The sequence below is a fragment of the Papaver somniferum genome, chromosome 9 (genome assembly GCF_003573695.1).
Source record: "Papaver somniferum cultivar HN1 chromosome 9, ASM357369v1, whole genome shotgun sequence".
NCBI classification, from domain to species: Eukaryota; Viridiplantae; Streptophyta; class Magnoliopsida; order Ranunculales; family Papaveraceae; genus Papaver; species Papaver somniferum.
The window spans coordinates 48,048,070-48,064,520 of NC_039366.1; the positions used below are offsets into that span (position 1 = coordinate 48,048,070).

General features: G+C 37.7%; 1 protein-coding gene across 1 annotated transcript; it reads left to right on the forward strand.

Moving 5' to 3' along the window:
* The first annotated feature begins 2,280 nt into the window (after nucleotides 1-2,280).
* On the forward strand, nucleotides 2,281-6,483 carry LOC113310436 (dnaJ protein P58IPK homolog). Its single transcript, XM_026559125.1, has 9 exons — nucleotides 2,281-2,518; nucleotides 2,804-2,969; nucleotides 3,487-3,688; nucleotides 3,785-3,945; nucleotides 4,057-4,150; nucleotides 4,274-4,486; nucleotides 5,047-5,127; nucleotides 5,491-5,709; nucleotides 5,939-6,483. The coding sequence occupies exons 1-9, from the start codon at nucleotides 2,416-2,418 to the stop codon at nucleotides 6,125-6,127; spliced, it is 1,428 nt and encodes a 475-aa protein (XP_026414910.1). The 5' UTR covers nucleotides 2,281-2,415; the 3' UTR covers nucleotides 6,128-6,483.
* Nucleotides 6,484-16,451: the final 9,968 nt, after the last annotated feature.

Below are 16,451 nucleotides of genomic sequence, written 5' to 3' on the forward strand. Positions count from 1 at the left end.
GTGAAAGTCAACAAAACGTGGGAGTAATTTCAGTGGAAGGGAAATCAAGGTTCAGGAAAATTTTGGGTTGAAATAAGACAAATGCGAACATTATTTCAATATAACCTTTTATATTTAAAACGGATGTATGGGTAATGGCATACACATGTATAGACCATCTGAATTTAATCCTAAAAAAACTATGTGAGATTCCGCCTAACCAGAGGATTTTCTTTTTTTTTTTGATAGGAATAAATAAATTCACCCAGAGGATATATTAAAGACTAACTATATTTCTACTAGAAACAGTAATTAAATTAAATGATTAGATTTTATATTACCCCTTTTCTTTTCTTTTTTTATTAAACATTATTTGACACGATGTTATATATGAGGGTTCACCATGTTATTAGATAAAACACAATCAGCCATCCAAGGACACTTAGAACATGATACAATTAACCCATTTTATTGCATCAAAGGGAAGATATACAATACTTGCGTACTTAGGGATTTACACAGACTTGTTCCTCTTGAACCAAACCTTAGCCTTATAAAAACTCTTTCAATTTGAGTCTCACAATCTGCTGTGTAAGCCTACTGATTTTCCTATGCCTTAGAACTATTTATACAACAAATTTATTGGCCAAAAACAATGCACAACATCTGCACACGCATGGAACGTCCATCTGTCCCATATGATAGTTCCATAACCGCCAATAATTGTGCCAATTTGGCCAGCTTCTTTTCTAACTCGAACTAGCCTTCAACACTTGTTCCAAGACAGTTCAGGACACACCTTTTAGGGTATAATTTCCCCTATAATTTGTTCTCCCCTGTCTCACACATTTGGCACACTTGTAAAGCCAATAACCAACTCCTACCCGTCACTTGAGCCATAACGTGCAACCTTTGCGCATTACTGAACTTGGCCTTCCTCCAATACTCGGCCAACATGGCACTGTACTCTTCTTGGCCTAAGCCAACGCACGACCAACATTGCACTACAATTATCTTGATCATTTTTTTAGCTCATTCTAGTTATTCATGTATCATATGCTTCACTTAGTCAATTTGCTCGACAATAGCAATGCCTACTCTTGCATTACTAGCTTGTGTGCACTCTTCAAGTTTTGGCCAGCCTTGGACTAATGCATAGGGAAACTTATGGCGTATTCTACACCCTCGCATTATCCTTGAGTTTGGGCCAATTCAATTCCGTGGATATGCATCAATGCCAACATCGTATGTTGCATTTTGTCACTGTGGCCCTGCCTTGCCTTTCCCTCAATGAAGCTTCATTGTGTCGGCCAATAAGCTTTATTACTTGGCGAATGTCCTTACAGTGTAGCGGCATCTTTGCACTTCACTGGCCATGTAGGGTCCTGCTATCTTAGCGCTTAACAGTCTATGCAGTGTGGCGCCATCTTGGCTAAACACTGACTAGGCCGACTATGTTGTATCGCGCCATCTTGGCGCTTCACTAGCCTGACCGGTCATACCTAGCCACTACACCATTCCCTCCTACCCCTGGGTTCCCACGAGACGCACCATCACAACAGATTAACTACTCATTTCTATAAGGGAGTTTCGAAAAGCACTCAACAGGATCAAAAACCTTTATTTCACGGAAAGCTACTAGAAAATAAGCCATAATGCCGAGTCTTGCATTATATTACGCATATAGATCTTCAATCTTCTAGAAAATTCATGAATCTGGTTAAAAACTCTATTTTGGAAAAGTGGCCAGTTCACCTTCTTATTGCCATAAACAAAGTTATTCATCGTCATCCAAGGTTCAGAACGAACAACAAGAATAACGAGAAGCCATAAATCTTTTAACATACGGCTCATACCTTTAGCCTTCTTCTCGCCGTATTGAGATTTTGCTGGGATGTAAAAAAAAATCTCCTCAGTCCAATTCCTTGCTTTCGCAGCAGAGCTACGATGCCGTAATATTCTATTCCTTTAATGAATTATTTTTCTTAGCAAAAAAACAAAACAAAATAAAAAAAAAATTAACAACTAAGCTACACTTTATTGATCTAAATTCTGATAAGGGTGAAAGAAACATATCGATCTAATTGGTTACCAATTACACATTACACACGCGGTGTTGACTTTTTATTGTCTTCCAATACTTGAAGTGACTTCTCTCACCCACGTTAAAGTACATCAAAACTACAATCGTAATAATTCCACATGGCAATTTCTTATTTGTTCGAGCTACGTGTATCGACTTAAGGTCGCCTAAACTCTCTTGTATAAGAACTGACATTTTATTTTCGAAAAACTGAAAAATAAAAAATCCAAAACTCTGTTTAATTTTTACCTTGTTCGATCCAAATCTGTTAATCTCTCTGTCTTGCTTCCCCACTCTAGAAAACAATAACAAGTCCGAAACTTGTCTTTGTATCAAACAAAAATCTTCTGTTGATGAAGTTGCTGTGTTCATCAACCATGGATCTCTTCAGAGCAAGGGGTTTATTTTTTCATCTATTTATTCTCTTCATTTGCCAACCATTGGTTTCTAGTCAAGGTAAACATTGTCAATTTTGCTGTGAATCTATTTGATATTAGGATTCATTTTGTTTGATTTAGGGTGGATATTGTAGCATGAATTTTTGAACATGTTACAGTTTCGGTATGCGATTGGTTAATGGAGTCTAATCAATGTAGCCTGTAGGAGTACTAGGTTGGTGGCATTGATAACAATAACTGAATAAGTAACGAGAAGAGAGAGATATTTGATAGGTTAAGTTAGTAATTGATAATGTGGATATGGATAGCTAAGAACTTTGTTTATGTCGTGTAATTGATGCAGATGCTAAACCTAGCAATGTTGCTGACCTGTTTAAGAGAGTTTCAGAAAATATTCAAGTGAAACGTTTTAGCGAAGCACTTAATGATCTCAATACTATTTTGGAGGATGATCCAAACCATTCAGAAGCTTATTTGCGACGTGCATCAGTTCTTCGTCAATTATGCAGGTTTTTGATAAATTAACATTCTTTTTGTACTTTTTATGTTACTGGTGTTGTTCTTGATTACTAGAAAGCAACTTATACATTTTGTGTAAAAGAGAATTAAATTGGTGACCTCACTTAGTCTAACACCAGAACATTGGGAGTTAGGACCTGTACATACCTTCTAATCTAGTGAAAAGATTCATCATTGACAGCAGAAATTTTTTTAGGTGTTTTCTGTTTCTTTTATGTAAAGTTGTTCAGTGGCAATACCCAAGACATAAGGTGGAAATTATGCTTAAAAAAGGTGGATTATTTACTGATAAAAAGAAAGACTATTTCTTATGCATTTTACTCGCCACAAGTGTATGTCTTCAACCCTGTTTGGGGAAGTCAATTTCATTATTAACTATAAAGATTTTCAATCTAATGAAACCAAAACATTTGCGGTTGTGACCAGTATGTAAACTATGGAAGGTACCAGTATTTTAAATTTCTCATTGTAAAATTATTTGATTCAGGCGATTTTTGGATGATGTAGATATGAGGAGTCTGAGGAAAGTTACAAAAAGTATCTGGAATTAAAACCAGGAGATTCTGCAGCAGAAAAGGAACTTTCTCAGTTGTTGCAGGCTAAGAATGCATTAGAAACGGCACTTAATCTGTTTGATTCTAAGGAATATGGAAAAGCCTTGGATTACGTAGATAAAGTAGTCCTTGTGTTTTCATCTTCATGTATAAAGGTATAATATTGTTCTCAAATTCTTATCCTGAAATTTGAATCAGTTGACTTCTCGTTTAAAAGCCAGCTAAAATCTTCAAGCATTTTTCTTTTGCAGGCTAAAATACTTAAAGTAAAGTTGATGTTAGAATTGAAAGACTACTCGGGAGCTATCTCAGAGTCTGGATTTATCCTTAAAGAAGATGAGAACAATCTTGATGCATTATTGATACGCGGGCGTGCTTACTATTATCTGGCAGATCATGACGTTGCTTTAAAGTATGTTAACTGATAAAAATTTGTATAAAGCGCACAAATATGGATTGCAATCTATTCTTTCTTTGTAAATAATCCTCTTTTCACAGTGAAGCTTGGATATATTGTTTTCAGGCATTATCAAAAAGGTCTCAGGTCAGATCCGGAGCATAGTCAACTGAAGAAAACATATTTTGGACTGAAAAACCTATTGAAGAAGACAAAAAGTGTATGTTCCATGACAGCTTCTCCACACAAAATCATTATTGAAAATAGGGCTCTTATTCTTCACTGTGTCTTCTATAGTGAAGTTTAAGCTGAAAACGTATCTAAACCGATATTAAACTTGCAGGCAGAAGATAATGAGAGTAAGGGTAAATTCCGTATGGCAGTGGAGGACTTCAAAGCAGCTCTTGCCATGGACCCTAATCACAGTGCTCATAATGTACATCTTTATCTTGGTTTGTGTAAAGTTCAGATCAAGCTTGGCCGTGGCAAAGACGCTCTGGATAGTTGCACAGAAGCACTTAAGATTGATGAAGAGTTGGTTGAAGCTTTAGCCCAGGTATGTAAAGATCAAACACTATAAGTTGCCATAGCCTGTATAGAATGTCTAAAATGCTTTATCTGGTTTTCTCGTCCAGACGTGGATAAGCTTATAAAGTTATGAAAAGGTTGCATCTGTCTTTTCTGCAGTTCGATAATGCATTAACTGACATAACTGGTTTAATACATGAGTCTACTTAGGAAAACATAGCCTGTATAGAATGTCTAAAATGCTTTATCTGGTTTTCTCTTCCAAACGTGGATAAGCTTATAAAGTTATGAAAAGGTTGCATCTGTCTTTGCTGCAGTTCGATAATGCATTAACTGACATAACTGGTTGAATACATGAGTCCACGTAGGAAACCATAGCCTGTATAGAATGTCTAAAATGCTTTATCTGGTTTTCTCATCCAAACATAGATAAGCTTATAAAGTTATGAAAAGGTTGCATCTGTCTTTTCTGTGGTTCGATAATGCATTAACTGACATAACTGGTTTAATACATGAGTCTACTTAGGAATCCAAAAATTACTATGAATGACGAGAGTATGTTACTTAACGACTGACAATGTTTTTCAGAGGGGTGAAGCTAAGATTTTAACTGAGGACTGGGAGGGAGCTGTTCAAGATCTGAAAGAAGCATACCAAAAATCATCCCAGGTTTGTGGCTATCAATTATCACACTTGTAAGTTGTACCTGTTAATAGATTGATAACAAAAAAATAGTGATCACTAAATAACTCATCTTCAGTCTTGAGTTGCTCCATACCTGAAGTATGCATTAGGAAGAGCAATTTCTAGACCGTGAGTTCACACATTATGCAGCTCAGACTTTAAGACCTTAAGAGCAAGTATATGCTCGAAGACAATGGCTCCCATAACGTTCCGAAATCCAGTATTTTTTAAAAGGATTACAGCATTTACAATATTCACATTAACAAGTTCTACTCAGTGAGACGCATGCCTTTATTTTTGTGCATTAACCCTCCAACATGATTTACCAATATTTACTTTGGTGGGCAGGACATGAGCATCCGGGAATCATTAATGAAGGCCGAAAGAGCATTAAAGATGAGCAAGCGCAAGGACTGGTACAAGATCTTAGGAATTTCCAAAACTGCATCTATACAAGAGATTAAGCGCGCGTACAAGAAGCTCGCTTTACAATGGCATCCAGATAAGAATGTTGATAATAGAGAGGCAGCTGAAGAGAAATTCCGAGAAATAGCTGCTGCATATGAGGTATTTGATCATCCATTGTTTTAACTTTTCATTTTTATGTTTTTGCCTGTTGTTCTTTGCCTCGTCCTTTTCTGTCGCTGAAGTTTACTCTTTTAATGTTGATATCTTTCTTCAAACCGAGTTTCTTTTAGATTTCGCTGACCTTGGCGGCTTGGCCTACGTTGGACATCTGTATTAGGTTATACTTTTAACTGCTGGCAACCTCTGATAGTCCCTTTATTGTGTGCAGGTGCTAGGGGATGATGAAAAGAGGGTGAGATTTGATAGAGGGGAAGACATGGAAGATAATATGGGAATGGGTGGAGGTCATGGTGGTTTCAACCCTTTCGGTGGCGGCGGTGGTGGTGGACAACAATATACCTTCCATTTTGAAGGAGGTTTCCCTGGTGGTGGATTTGGAGGATTCGATGGATTTTGATCCCAAACGCCTCCTTAACATATTGGTAGCGAAATGAGCTGGGCGACCAGAGAATTTAGCAGTGGCAGCAATCGAGGAGGTGCCAAGAATCCCATCTGACTTGACTGCTAACAAGGTTATGAGAAAAAAGATTCATTCTAAGAAGGCTTTGTTTAGACATTGAGAGTTTTTTGTCGTTCGCCACCAGTTTCAGTGGTAAGGCCATGGAAATGTATGAATTGGTTGATATAGAGTCCACTTAAATCTTTTTGTGCCGTTAGTGCTGCCATGAGAGGGTTGTAAAATCGTATAACAAAGAGTAATTGTATCCAATTTGTAGCATTACTGGGAAAGAAACATTAAATTGACTCAGCCAAGCTTCGTCTTTTTTACTTTGCCTGTAGAATAGAGAAGATGTAGAAACACCCTAATGGAAGATGCAATCAGAGACGTAATTGTATTTGTAATCAATCATTTGTTTCCTCGCGTTTTTAGGGGCCACTCAAAAGGATTTAGGGGCCAACAATAAAACAAAAAAGGTCACCCAAAGGAAAAATGTAGTCAGCCCTTATCTCGCGTAATTCGTAATGGCAAAATTACCCTTATATATTCGGAGGATATGATAACATTTTTATCCTCTGATTGCAATCGGAAGCCAAAATATTACCCAGACTTCCTATTGTAGTCGGTGCAGTGTTAGAATGATTTCTGTTTCATTTTTTCCATTTCTTTTTCATTTTTGAGTTGTTAGAGTTATAGAGAAGAAGGTGAAGGAAAAAAGGGAAAACCCATTTTATCACTACAAAAATGGATGGATATGAAGAAGGTGAGAATCATGGCGAAGAACAAAATGTTGAAGGTTCACGACCGTTTAGAGAAGACGATTTGGGGTATATGTTGAATGATCCAAACTTTTGTGGAGAGGAAAACCTAGACGAACCTTTCATGGAAGAAAATGGAAAATCGCCTGATATTGAAGCTAACGATGCATGTAAAACACAGGTATTGTGTTAAGAAACTCAAATACTCGATTTCCATGCGTTTGTGTGCTTTTGTAAACAAGAAAAACCGATTATTGCATGCATTAAATGCCATGAACTACCCAGATTCGGTAGATAATTTCTCGAATAAACTTACGAATATAACACACTGAGTACCAAATATGTATATTCGGTAGTTCCAAGATAGTAGTTTACTGCCGAATATGAGAAAAAACCCCAAACTGGTTTTCCAAAAAAATCTACATTCGGTAGTTATGTAGAGTTATTTACCTCCGAATGGCCCCAAAAACGAATTCCTCAAAAAAATTCAAAACTCAGTATTCTTATCCTTTACAATCGGTAATAATTTAACATTATTTGACTGCCGAATATAACAGTGGCCTCAAAATAAAATTTCCGAAAACTTTAAAATCGGATGTTTATTGATTAAAGTTATCTCCCGGTTATTTATATTCGGTTGTTTTACTATATATTTTAGATTCCGATTATATCATTTTTTGCACTCAGTAAACTGTGTACATTCATTTTCATATATCGGGTGTTTTGGGTAACCGATAGGATTCCGAATATAGTATATTCGGCAGTTTGACTTATTTAATAACCTCCGATTATTGTATAATAATTTGTTGCTTTCATATGCAGGCCGTTCAAGAGTTTGTTGATGATTTCTATTTGAGGCCCGACACTTCCCTATACTATGCAAACGATTTGGTATACTCATTACTACTTTTCTTTTCTTTTTCAAAATTTATATGTTAAATGGTTATGCTTATTAGATTTGTTTTGTTTTATGCACGTTTAGACATTTGGAAGTAAGAAGGAGGCAAAGGAATGGCTTATGAACAAGGCAAAAGATAACATGTGCGTGGTAGTTCAAAATAATCATGTTAGTGACACTCGATTTGAAATGATTTGTGAGCGAGGTGGGACGCGAAAGAGTCACGAGGGAAAGAATAGTAAGTACGTACGAAAGACGAATAGGAAATACCGAAGCAATACCAAGAAGATAGGATGCCCATTTAAGATTGTCTTCTATAAGCCCGGTGGTATTAAAGGTAAAGAGTATAAAATGTATAAAGTTGATAACGGTTGTCACAACCATGATGATCCGTTGGATTTAATTGGACATGTAATGGTTTCCAAGTTAAAACCACATCAAATGCAGACGGTGAGGTCTATGCGGATCCAAAAAGCGAGTGCGATCTTAAGTAAAATAAAGGCGTACGACCCCGACAACTTGTCTTCTTTGTCTACAATTAAGTCGGCCCTAGCTACGATCAAAAGGACTGAATGGGATGGTAGAACGGTCATGCAACAATCGGAGTGGTTAGCGGAGTTACACGGCTACACCTTGAGAAGGGAAGAAAAGGATGGTATAGTGGTTCGTATTTTCTTGGCACATCCCAAAATGATCCAATTGGCTCAATGCTTTCATCAAATTTTGTTGATAGATGCTACTTATAAGATAAACAAGTATAACATGCCGTTGTTGAACATTGCTTGCCATACTTCGGACAAAAACACGTTTACGATTGCATGGGGTTTAATGGATCATGATAACAATGTGAGTTTCATTTGGATGTTGGAGACGTTGAGGTCCATTTATAACGGTGATAATTTTCCAAGGGTTATTGTAACGGATAACGATCAAGCCTTAATGCATGCAATAGCGGTAGTGTTTCCGGAAGCCCAAAACTTGCAATGTACGTGGCACATTCAATGCAATCTCAAAACCAATTGACATCATCATTTCCAAGCTAAAAGACCAAGGAAGGGTACCAAGAGGTCGACGGAAGAGGATGAGCGCATTAGTAAATTAACCGTGGAAGAACGTAAGGAAGAGGATAGGTTATTTGAAGAAAAGTGGAAGGAGGATGGAATTATTTGGAAAATGTTCACGAAAGCATGGGACAAAATCGTTTGGTCGATGACCGAGGAAATTTACGAATGTAACTTGAAGAAATTTGAGGATGAATACGGCACGGACTACCCAAAACCGGATGAGTATTGTAAAAAACAATGGTTAACGATTAAGGAGAGGTTTGTGTTTGCATGGACATATGAATATCGTAACTTCAAGAACGAGGCGACAAGCATTGCGGAGGGGTCTCATGGTCGACTAAAGAAAATACTAATTGGTAGTCAAAATGGAGTTGTGTCGATCCAAGAAGCAATCCATGAATTGACCAATCGTGATCTCGTAAAGATTAGGAAATGTATGCAATTTAGTGTACACCAATTCCCGATGGAACATATTAAGGAAAATTGCTTCTAAGGGGAGTTGTTTAAAGTTCAAGATGGGCAATAAATCGCATGATGAAACAATTGAAGTTATAAAACTATGATGACGAGAATACGGTTTGTGTTTGCAAGGATATGATAGGTATTGGACTCCCGTGTCGTCATAAGTTGGGTAGGTATGTGAAGTGATTGACATCAATGATATTCATCCATTTGGAGCATTAAATTTCACTCCGAACACCCGGTAGTTGAATGGTCCATCTTTCTTTGAGTCGGAATTGTGTGCACGAATAGCCGAGCGTTACCCACATCAAAACGACACCAAAAAGCAAATATTGATGCATATTTGGAGGAACCCTTCACCCTTGTTAAGGGAGGTTGATGACCTATTAAGCAAAAGAACACCGGTAGGCCGAACACCGAAGTGTCGAGGACCATCCAAATAAAAGAGTTGAAGGAGTATTTGTCTAATAAAAGAATATTGTCTAGGCACGAGCGTTCGGAAGCGGAATTTGAAGATGAGCCGGAACCTAAGAAAAGAGGCCGTCCAAGAAATGATCAAAGTGGACCAACCACCCGACAAGTAAGGCCAAAGATATCTACAGAGCCTTCTCAAGTAATTCAACCCAATGTTATCGAAGAAGTTGTTGAGCAAATGAACGCCTCGCAACAAACCCAACCAATGGAAATTCTTACTATAAAAGAGGACAAAGGTACTCTTCGTTTCCCTAGAGATCTTAATGGAAGACCAAATCGATCCACATATACAATATATAAAGAGTATTTGGAACAACTCCCTCCACTTATCATTCCATTTGTTTTGTCGACTGACGGGGTTGATGGGGATGGAAATTGTGGGTTTCACGTTGCTACGGAACAAATGGGTTACTTTAGAGAGGAGGATATCGAAGATGTCACCCAATGCCAATATTTAAGAAATAAGATGGCGGTACAAATAGTGAAGGACAAGGGTTTTTATATGGAGATGATGAGGCGAGGAGATAGATACGACAAAGAACAAGAGTTCAAAGACTTAGTTGCGCGTGTGAAGTGCGGAAAGGGATTGAAGACAATCAGATCCAAGTATTGGATGACAATGCCTAAATTTGGATATCTCCTAGCGGACGTTTTGAATTGCGTGGTACATTTCTTTGTTCCTCCTATGTATGGACTTAGCATGACGTTTGCACCTACAAGAACGGCTTGCGACGAGTCGGTTAAATATAGAAGAATCGTAATGGCATTTGTGAATGAAATGCATTTTATCGGTTTAAGAGTAAAGAAAGATTGTTCGTTACCTCCGTTGAGTAAGTGGCACGATTACTTCCCAATGAACCGTTGCAAGGATTGGGTGAAACAATATGAGTCCAACATGGTTGATTGGGATCGCGTTATGGACAACACTTTCCCGCTGAGTTACTCGAATTGATCCCCTCGGATGATGACGATGTTTGATCGTTTTTTTTTCGAACATGTAATTTGTACAAGTTTTTTGGAATTTTTTTTGTGAAGGTATATGATTGAATCGGTCGCAATATTATAATCGGTTGGTAATGATACACGTTTTGATTCTGAATATTATAATCGGTAGAACTCTTAAATATCTATCTACCGATTTGGTGGGTATTTCGAGGCACGGCTATAATTTTTTTTGAAACTATGTAATCGGAACAACAGTATTATAACACTTCAATCCGATTAATCATATTCGGGAATTCCATATTTTATCAAACCGCCGATTAATATTAAAAATTTGAATTTACAACACTCAAACATCACATGTTATTCTTTTTCCCAGTCCGAGATGCAACAATCAACGCGGCTTCGAAATGTAGAAACAACTCTCCTCTCCACTTGGAATAAGCATCTTGTGCCGCAAACCTGTCGTCTCTGTGCCTAGAAAGAATACGGTTGTACTCGGTGCACAATTTTATAACATGGTGCACCCTTGAAGAAACATGGGATGGTTCATAATTGTGGTGTGGCTTCTTGTACTTACCAACAAAAGGACCCAACGAAACGTTAATCCAAAATATACGACCGTCCTGCTGTTCTTTGGGTAGATATTTCACAATGTAATAATTTTTTATCCATTCGGTCTCTTCCTCAACTTGTTTTAATCTTTCTCTATGATGGAATTGTTCTTCACCTCGCTTCTTAGCCTTGATTTCCTCTTCCTCCTCCTTCGTTGCCACCAACGATGGTTTAATTTTTTTGGGTTGTTTGTTCCTTTTTTGTATTTCTTCTTCCATTGCTGCAATTGATGTAGTTGTTCTCTTGCATCTTCGAAGTATGTTGTCGATTGATGATGGACTTGCCATTGAAAAGGTTTTTCATTCTGATTTTTTACTCAATAATAACTGAGAGGGGTTACCCTCCTTATATAGATTAGAGTTCCAACGGCTCTAATTTTTGAAAATATGGCCGTTGAGGTTTCTGAAAATATGGCCGTTGAGGTTTCGTATCAATGATGCACCACAATCGGTTGCTAACGATACACGTATTCCCTCTGAACAAGACATTCGGTAGCGAACTTAAATTTTTATCTACCGATTAAGTTGGTATTTCTAAAAACGACTATATTATTCGGAGGATAATTTTTTTTTGTAAAGTCCCGAATGTACGATGGCCCAAAAATCAGAATTTGGGAAAAACTGATACTTTTCAAATTTTGAACTTGAAATAATCGGAAGTTAACTTAGTTACCCGAACTTCCGAATATGGGTTGTCTAACCTTCTATATTGGCCCTTGGAACCACCTAGATCCATGGCATGGTTTGTTTTGAACTTGTAATATTCGGAGGATAATTTTTTTTTGTAAAGTCCCGAATGTACGATGGCCCAAAAATCAGAATTTGGGAAAAACTGATACTTTTCAAATTTTGAACTTGAAATAATCGGAAGTTAACTTAGTTACCTGAACTTCCGAATATGTGTTGTCTAACCTTCTATATTGGCCCTTGGAACCACCTAGAGCCATGGCATGGTTTGTTTTGAACTTGTAATATTCGGAGGATAATTTTTATTGTAAAGTCCTGAATGTACGATGGCCCAAAAATCAGAATTTGGGAAAAACTGATACTTTTCAAATTTTGAACTTGAAATAATCGGAAGTTAACTTAGTTACCCGAACTTCCGAATATGGGTTGTCTAACCTTCTATATTGGCCCTTGGAACCACCTAGAGCCATGGCATGGTTTGTTTTGAACTTGTAATATTCGGAGGATAATGTTTTTTGTAAAGTCCCGAATGTACGATGTCTCAAAAATCAGAATTTGGGAAAAACTGATACTTTTCAAATTTTGAACTTGAAATAATCGGAAGTTAACTTAGTTACCCGAACTTCCGAATATGGGTTGTCTAACCTTCTATATTGGCCCTTGGAACCACCTAGAGCCATGGCATGGTTTGTTTTGAACTTGTAATATTCGGAGGATAATTTTTTTTGTAAAGTCCTGAATGTACGATGACCCAAAAATCAGAATTTGGGAAAAACTGATACTTTTCAAAATAATCGGAAGTTAACTTAGTTACCTAAACTTACGAATATGGGTTGTCTAACAACACAAATCATTGTCATTTGAACTTGTCTAACTTAGTTACCCAAAGTTCCGAATGTACAACACAAATCATTGTCATTTATCTGCTATTCTTTACTTTACGACCGTGACTACCTCGCAGTCCTGCACGACCACGGGTTTGAGCACCTTCAGTTGGAGCAGCTTCAGTTGGAGCACCTTCAGCGCTCGATGAAGCTCGAGTTCTTTTACCCGTCTTTGATACTGCCACCTTGGGCGGATGCCTCTTCGTGACTTTCTCCCCAAACTGGGCAGCATAATCTTCATTATCCATATTATCAACTAGATCTCTAGCCTCTTTGATCTTCTCAGCTGGCATGGGATCTCCGCTCTTCAGGCATGCAGTTAACATTTTGGAAACACGCTTGAACCTATTCACCTGTTTTTTATACGTAATGACATAACATCAAACGGTAATTACCTAAGATTTATAGGAATAATATAAAATGAACAAAAATATAAGAACATGCACCAGTCTATCATAACCAGCTGGTTTGTCTTTGATGATACAATTATAACTTGAACCCGCCGCAGTAGTGTTGGATTTGATTTCACGGATAACCAAAGGATGTGATACCTTGTTATACTAACTCATATAGTCTGGAGAATTTTCATCACCTCGGGTGGTTCGTCTACCAGTGTCGATAATGAAGTCATTCCTCTTATCCCAGTTATCAAGAACAGTAGGTGGGCCTGTGTGAACAATCGTGAGATTATCACCACTAGAAGAGCACAACTCCAACTCCAATTTGTAGTAATCCCCCATTTTCTCCACAGGTTGATGTTATATATACCCGTGTTGTCGCATCACCCTAGAGGGGTTATACATCACATATCCTGTGGGGTGCCACAATGGTCCAAAATAAAGGGACAAGTCCGACCGAACATTTATATGCCCACTGGCTCGATCTTCCTTGTATGGATCAAAGCATACGTATGAGGCCTTCAATTGGTCCAAAATATCCCTCATGCGAATCAACTGCTGCTCTTTTGTCCTAGAACGGTTGTCTTCAAATATATACTTTGTTCCTCTAGGAGTACCTTTGCACCACCCCGGGTTCTCTCCGGCCAACTTCAGGATAGGGAAGTGGTCATAGATCCATGCCTATATACATAAGAAACCAAGTTTTAGTAAATATATTGTGTATATTCGGTAGTAATTTCCAAACATTATTTCCGATTATACATAATCGGAAATACAACTGAGTACCTATCCACCGAATACCAAACATTCAGAAATAGATATGGATCATTTCCTAACGAATATGCGTCATTTGAAGTTCAGTAACCTATAGTTTTTCTGGCCTGTATATTCGGTATTAATATCAAAAGAATATTTCCGATTATATATAATCGGAAACAAAACTAAGTACCTAGCCACCGAATAACCAACATTCGGAAAAAGAGATGGATCATTTCCTACCGAATATGCGTCATTTGGAGTTCAGTAACATATAGTTTTTCTGGCTTGTATATTCGGTTCTAATATCAAAAGAATATTTCCGATTATATATAATCGGAAAACAAATTAAGTACCTAGCCACCGAATAACCAACATTCGAAAAAAGAGATGGATCATTTCCTACCGAATATGCGTCATTTGGAGTTATGAATATGAATCATATGTATTGTCTATTGAATAACTATAGAGTGAGTTATAGAGTTAAAGAAAAAACCTGCAATAGAGCCACGTTCCCGGCAACTTGGCAGGTTCCTAGCCTCGAAGCCTTTCTCAACTCTTCCATCAAGAATGCTAGGCATGTCGTGCCCCAAGAATAGTCACCGACTTCATGGAGAGGATCCAAAAGTTGTATAAGGTTGGCGTCGATCCGGTTGCCAGAATTATTGGGGAATATGACACATCCCAATACACAAAGGAGATATGCGGTGGCAGCGTGGTTCACTTGCTCATCAGTTAACGTTCCATTCTTTTCCTTCTCCAAGGTGCCTCGGAACATATTCATCAAAGCTGTAATGTTGATCTGTCTTGTTCTGTAACTTGCATGCCTCCTAAAATCTGTTGTTGTTGTCTCTTCATCCCAACCTAAGCACTTTTTAGTTAGAGCATAAAGTTGTGTCCAACTTAACTGCTTTGTGTAGTTAAACTTCACAGCTGTGCCTTGGTCGGGAAGGTTAAGAATCTGCACAACATCATCCGGAGTAATCGTCATCTCCCCAAACGGCATATGGAAAGTATCGGTCTCAGGATACATTCTCTCCACGAACGCCGATATGGCCACACGATCATGTTCCAACAATGAATTCTCGGCGGCATTAGCTAACCCCGAGTTGGAAACAATTGACTTGAACCTTTCACATTCACCGGATAAAGGCCACACAAGCATTTTTGTTGGTGCGGCGGTAGGTTTGAGTAGGCGGACCGCATCTTGATGATCCTATTAAAGTACATAAAAAATCCTTAATACAAATATTACGATATAACACATAGACAATACATTAATAAAAAATAGTAATTTTATTACCTCGGTTTCGTATATTTCTCTGGCCCATGAGTCTTTGTATCCAAATAGCAATTTTCCTCCATCCGCCGGTAGCCCAAGGATTGTGCCTGCTGGAATACCCTTCTTCTTCAAGTGCTGAGGGACAAGATATGATGCTTTCTTAGCAATATCCTTCTTTAGACCATCTTTTCCTTTTTTGGCTTTTTGGGTACCACTTGGTTGTTCTTCTTCTTCTACTCTTGGCACGGGATCAACTGGTTCAATTTCATGGTGGGGTGTAACTTGTGGAGCAGTTGGTTCTGCACTTTTTTGAGCGGCTTGTTCAACACTTGGTTGCACCCCTTGTTCACTGCCTTGTTGTTCTACACTTTGTTCAGCACTTGGTTGCACTCCTTGTTGAATGCTTTGTTCTTGTAAGCTTCGTTGAGCACTTGAATTATCTTTGGCACTCCTTTCATTCCTAGAACTAGCTGTCACTTTCTTCCTCCTTTCTCGACTTTGTCTAAACAACAAAGAAAGGAACAATATTTACAAACTATACAATCGGAAGACAAAGTATGGAAATATAACCCGAATGTACACATTCGGACGTAAAAAGACACATATTGTTCCCGAATACAAAACAATCGAAAGCTAACTAAACATATTTACAACCGAATATGCATCAATTGGAGTTCAGAAGCTCTAAATTTTTCATCCTACACAATCGGAAGAAAAAGTACAAAACTATAACCCGAATAAACAAATTCGGAAGTAAGAAGACACATATTTTTCCCGAATGAAAAACAATCGGAATATAACTAAACATGTTTACAACCGAATATTCATCAACTGGAGTTCAGAAACTCTAAAATTTTATCCTACACAATCGGAGGTATAAAACATTATATTGTCTTCCGAATAAATACTGGCCCCAAAATGGGATTTTTCCTATATCAGAAATTTTGAGATTTTTTCAATATATATATATATTCGGTAGTGAGTGTACTTCCGAATACTGTTTGTCTACTTAAATATATTCGGGAGCCAAAAAATTCTTTAAACTACCGATTATTACCAGTTT

Coding starts and splice junctions, on each gene's coding strand:
- LOC113310436 (XM_026559125.1), top strand. CDS start 2,416: ATGAAGTTGCTGTGTTCATCAACCATGGATCTCTTCAGAGCAAGGGGT. Junction 2,519..2,803: donor ACCATTGGTTTCTAGTCAAG/GTAAACATTGTC, acceptor TAATTGATGCAG/ATGCTAAACCTAGCAATGTT. Junction 3,946..4,056: donor GATCATGACGTTGCTTTAAA/GTATGTTAACTG, acceptor TATTGTTTTCAG/GCATTATCAAAAAGGTCTCA.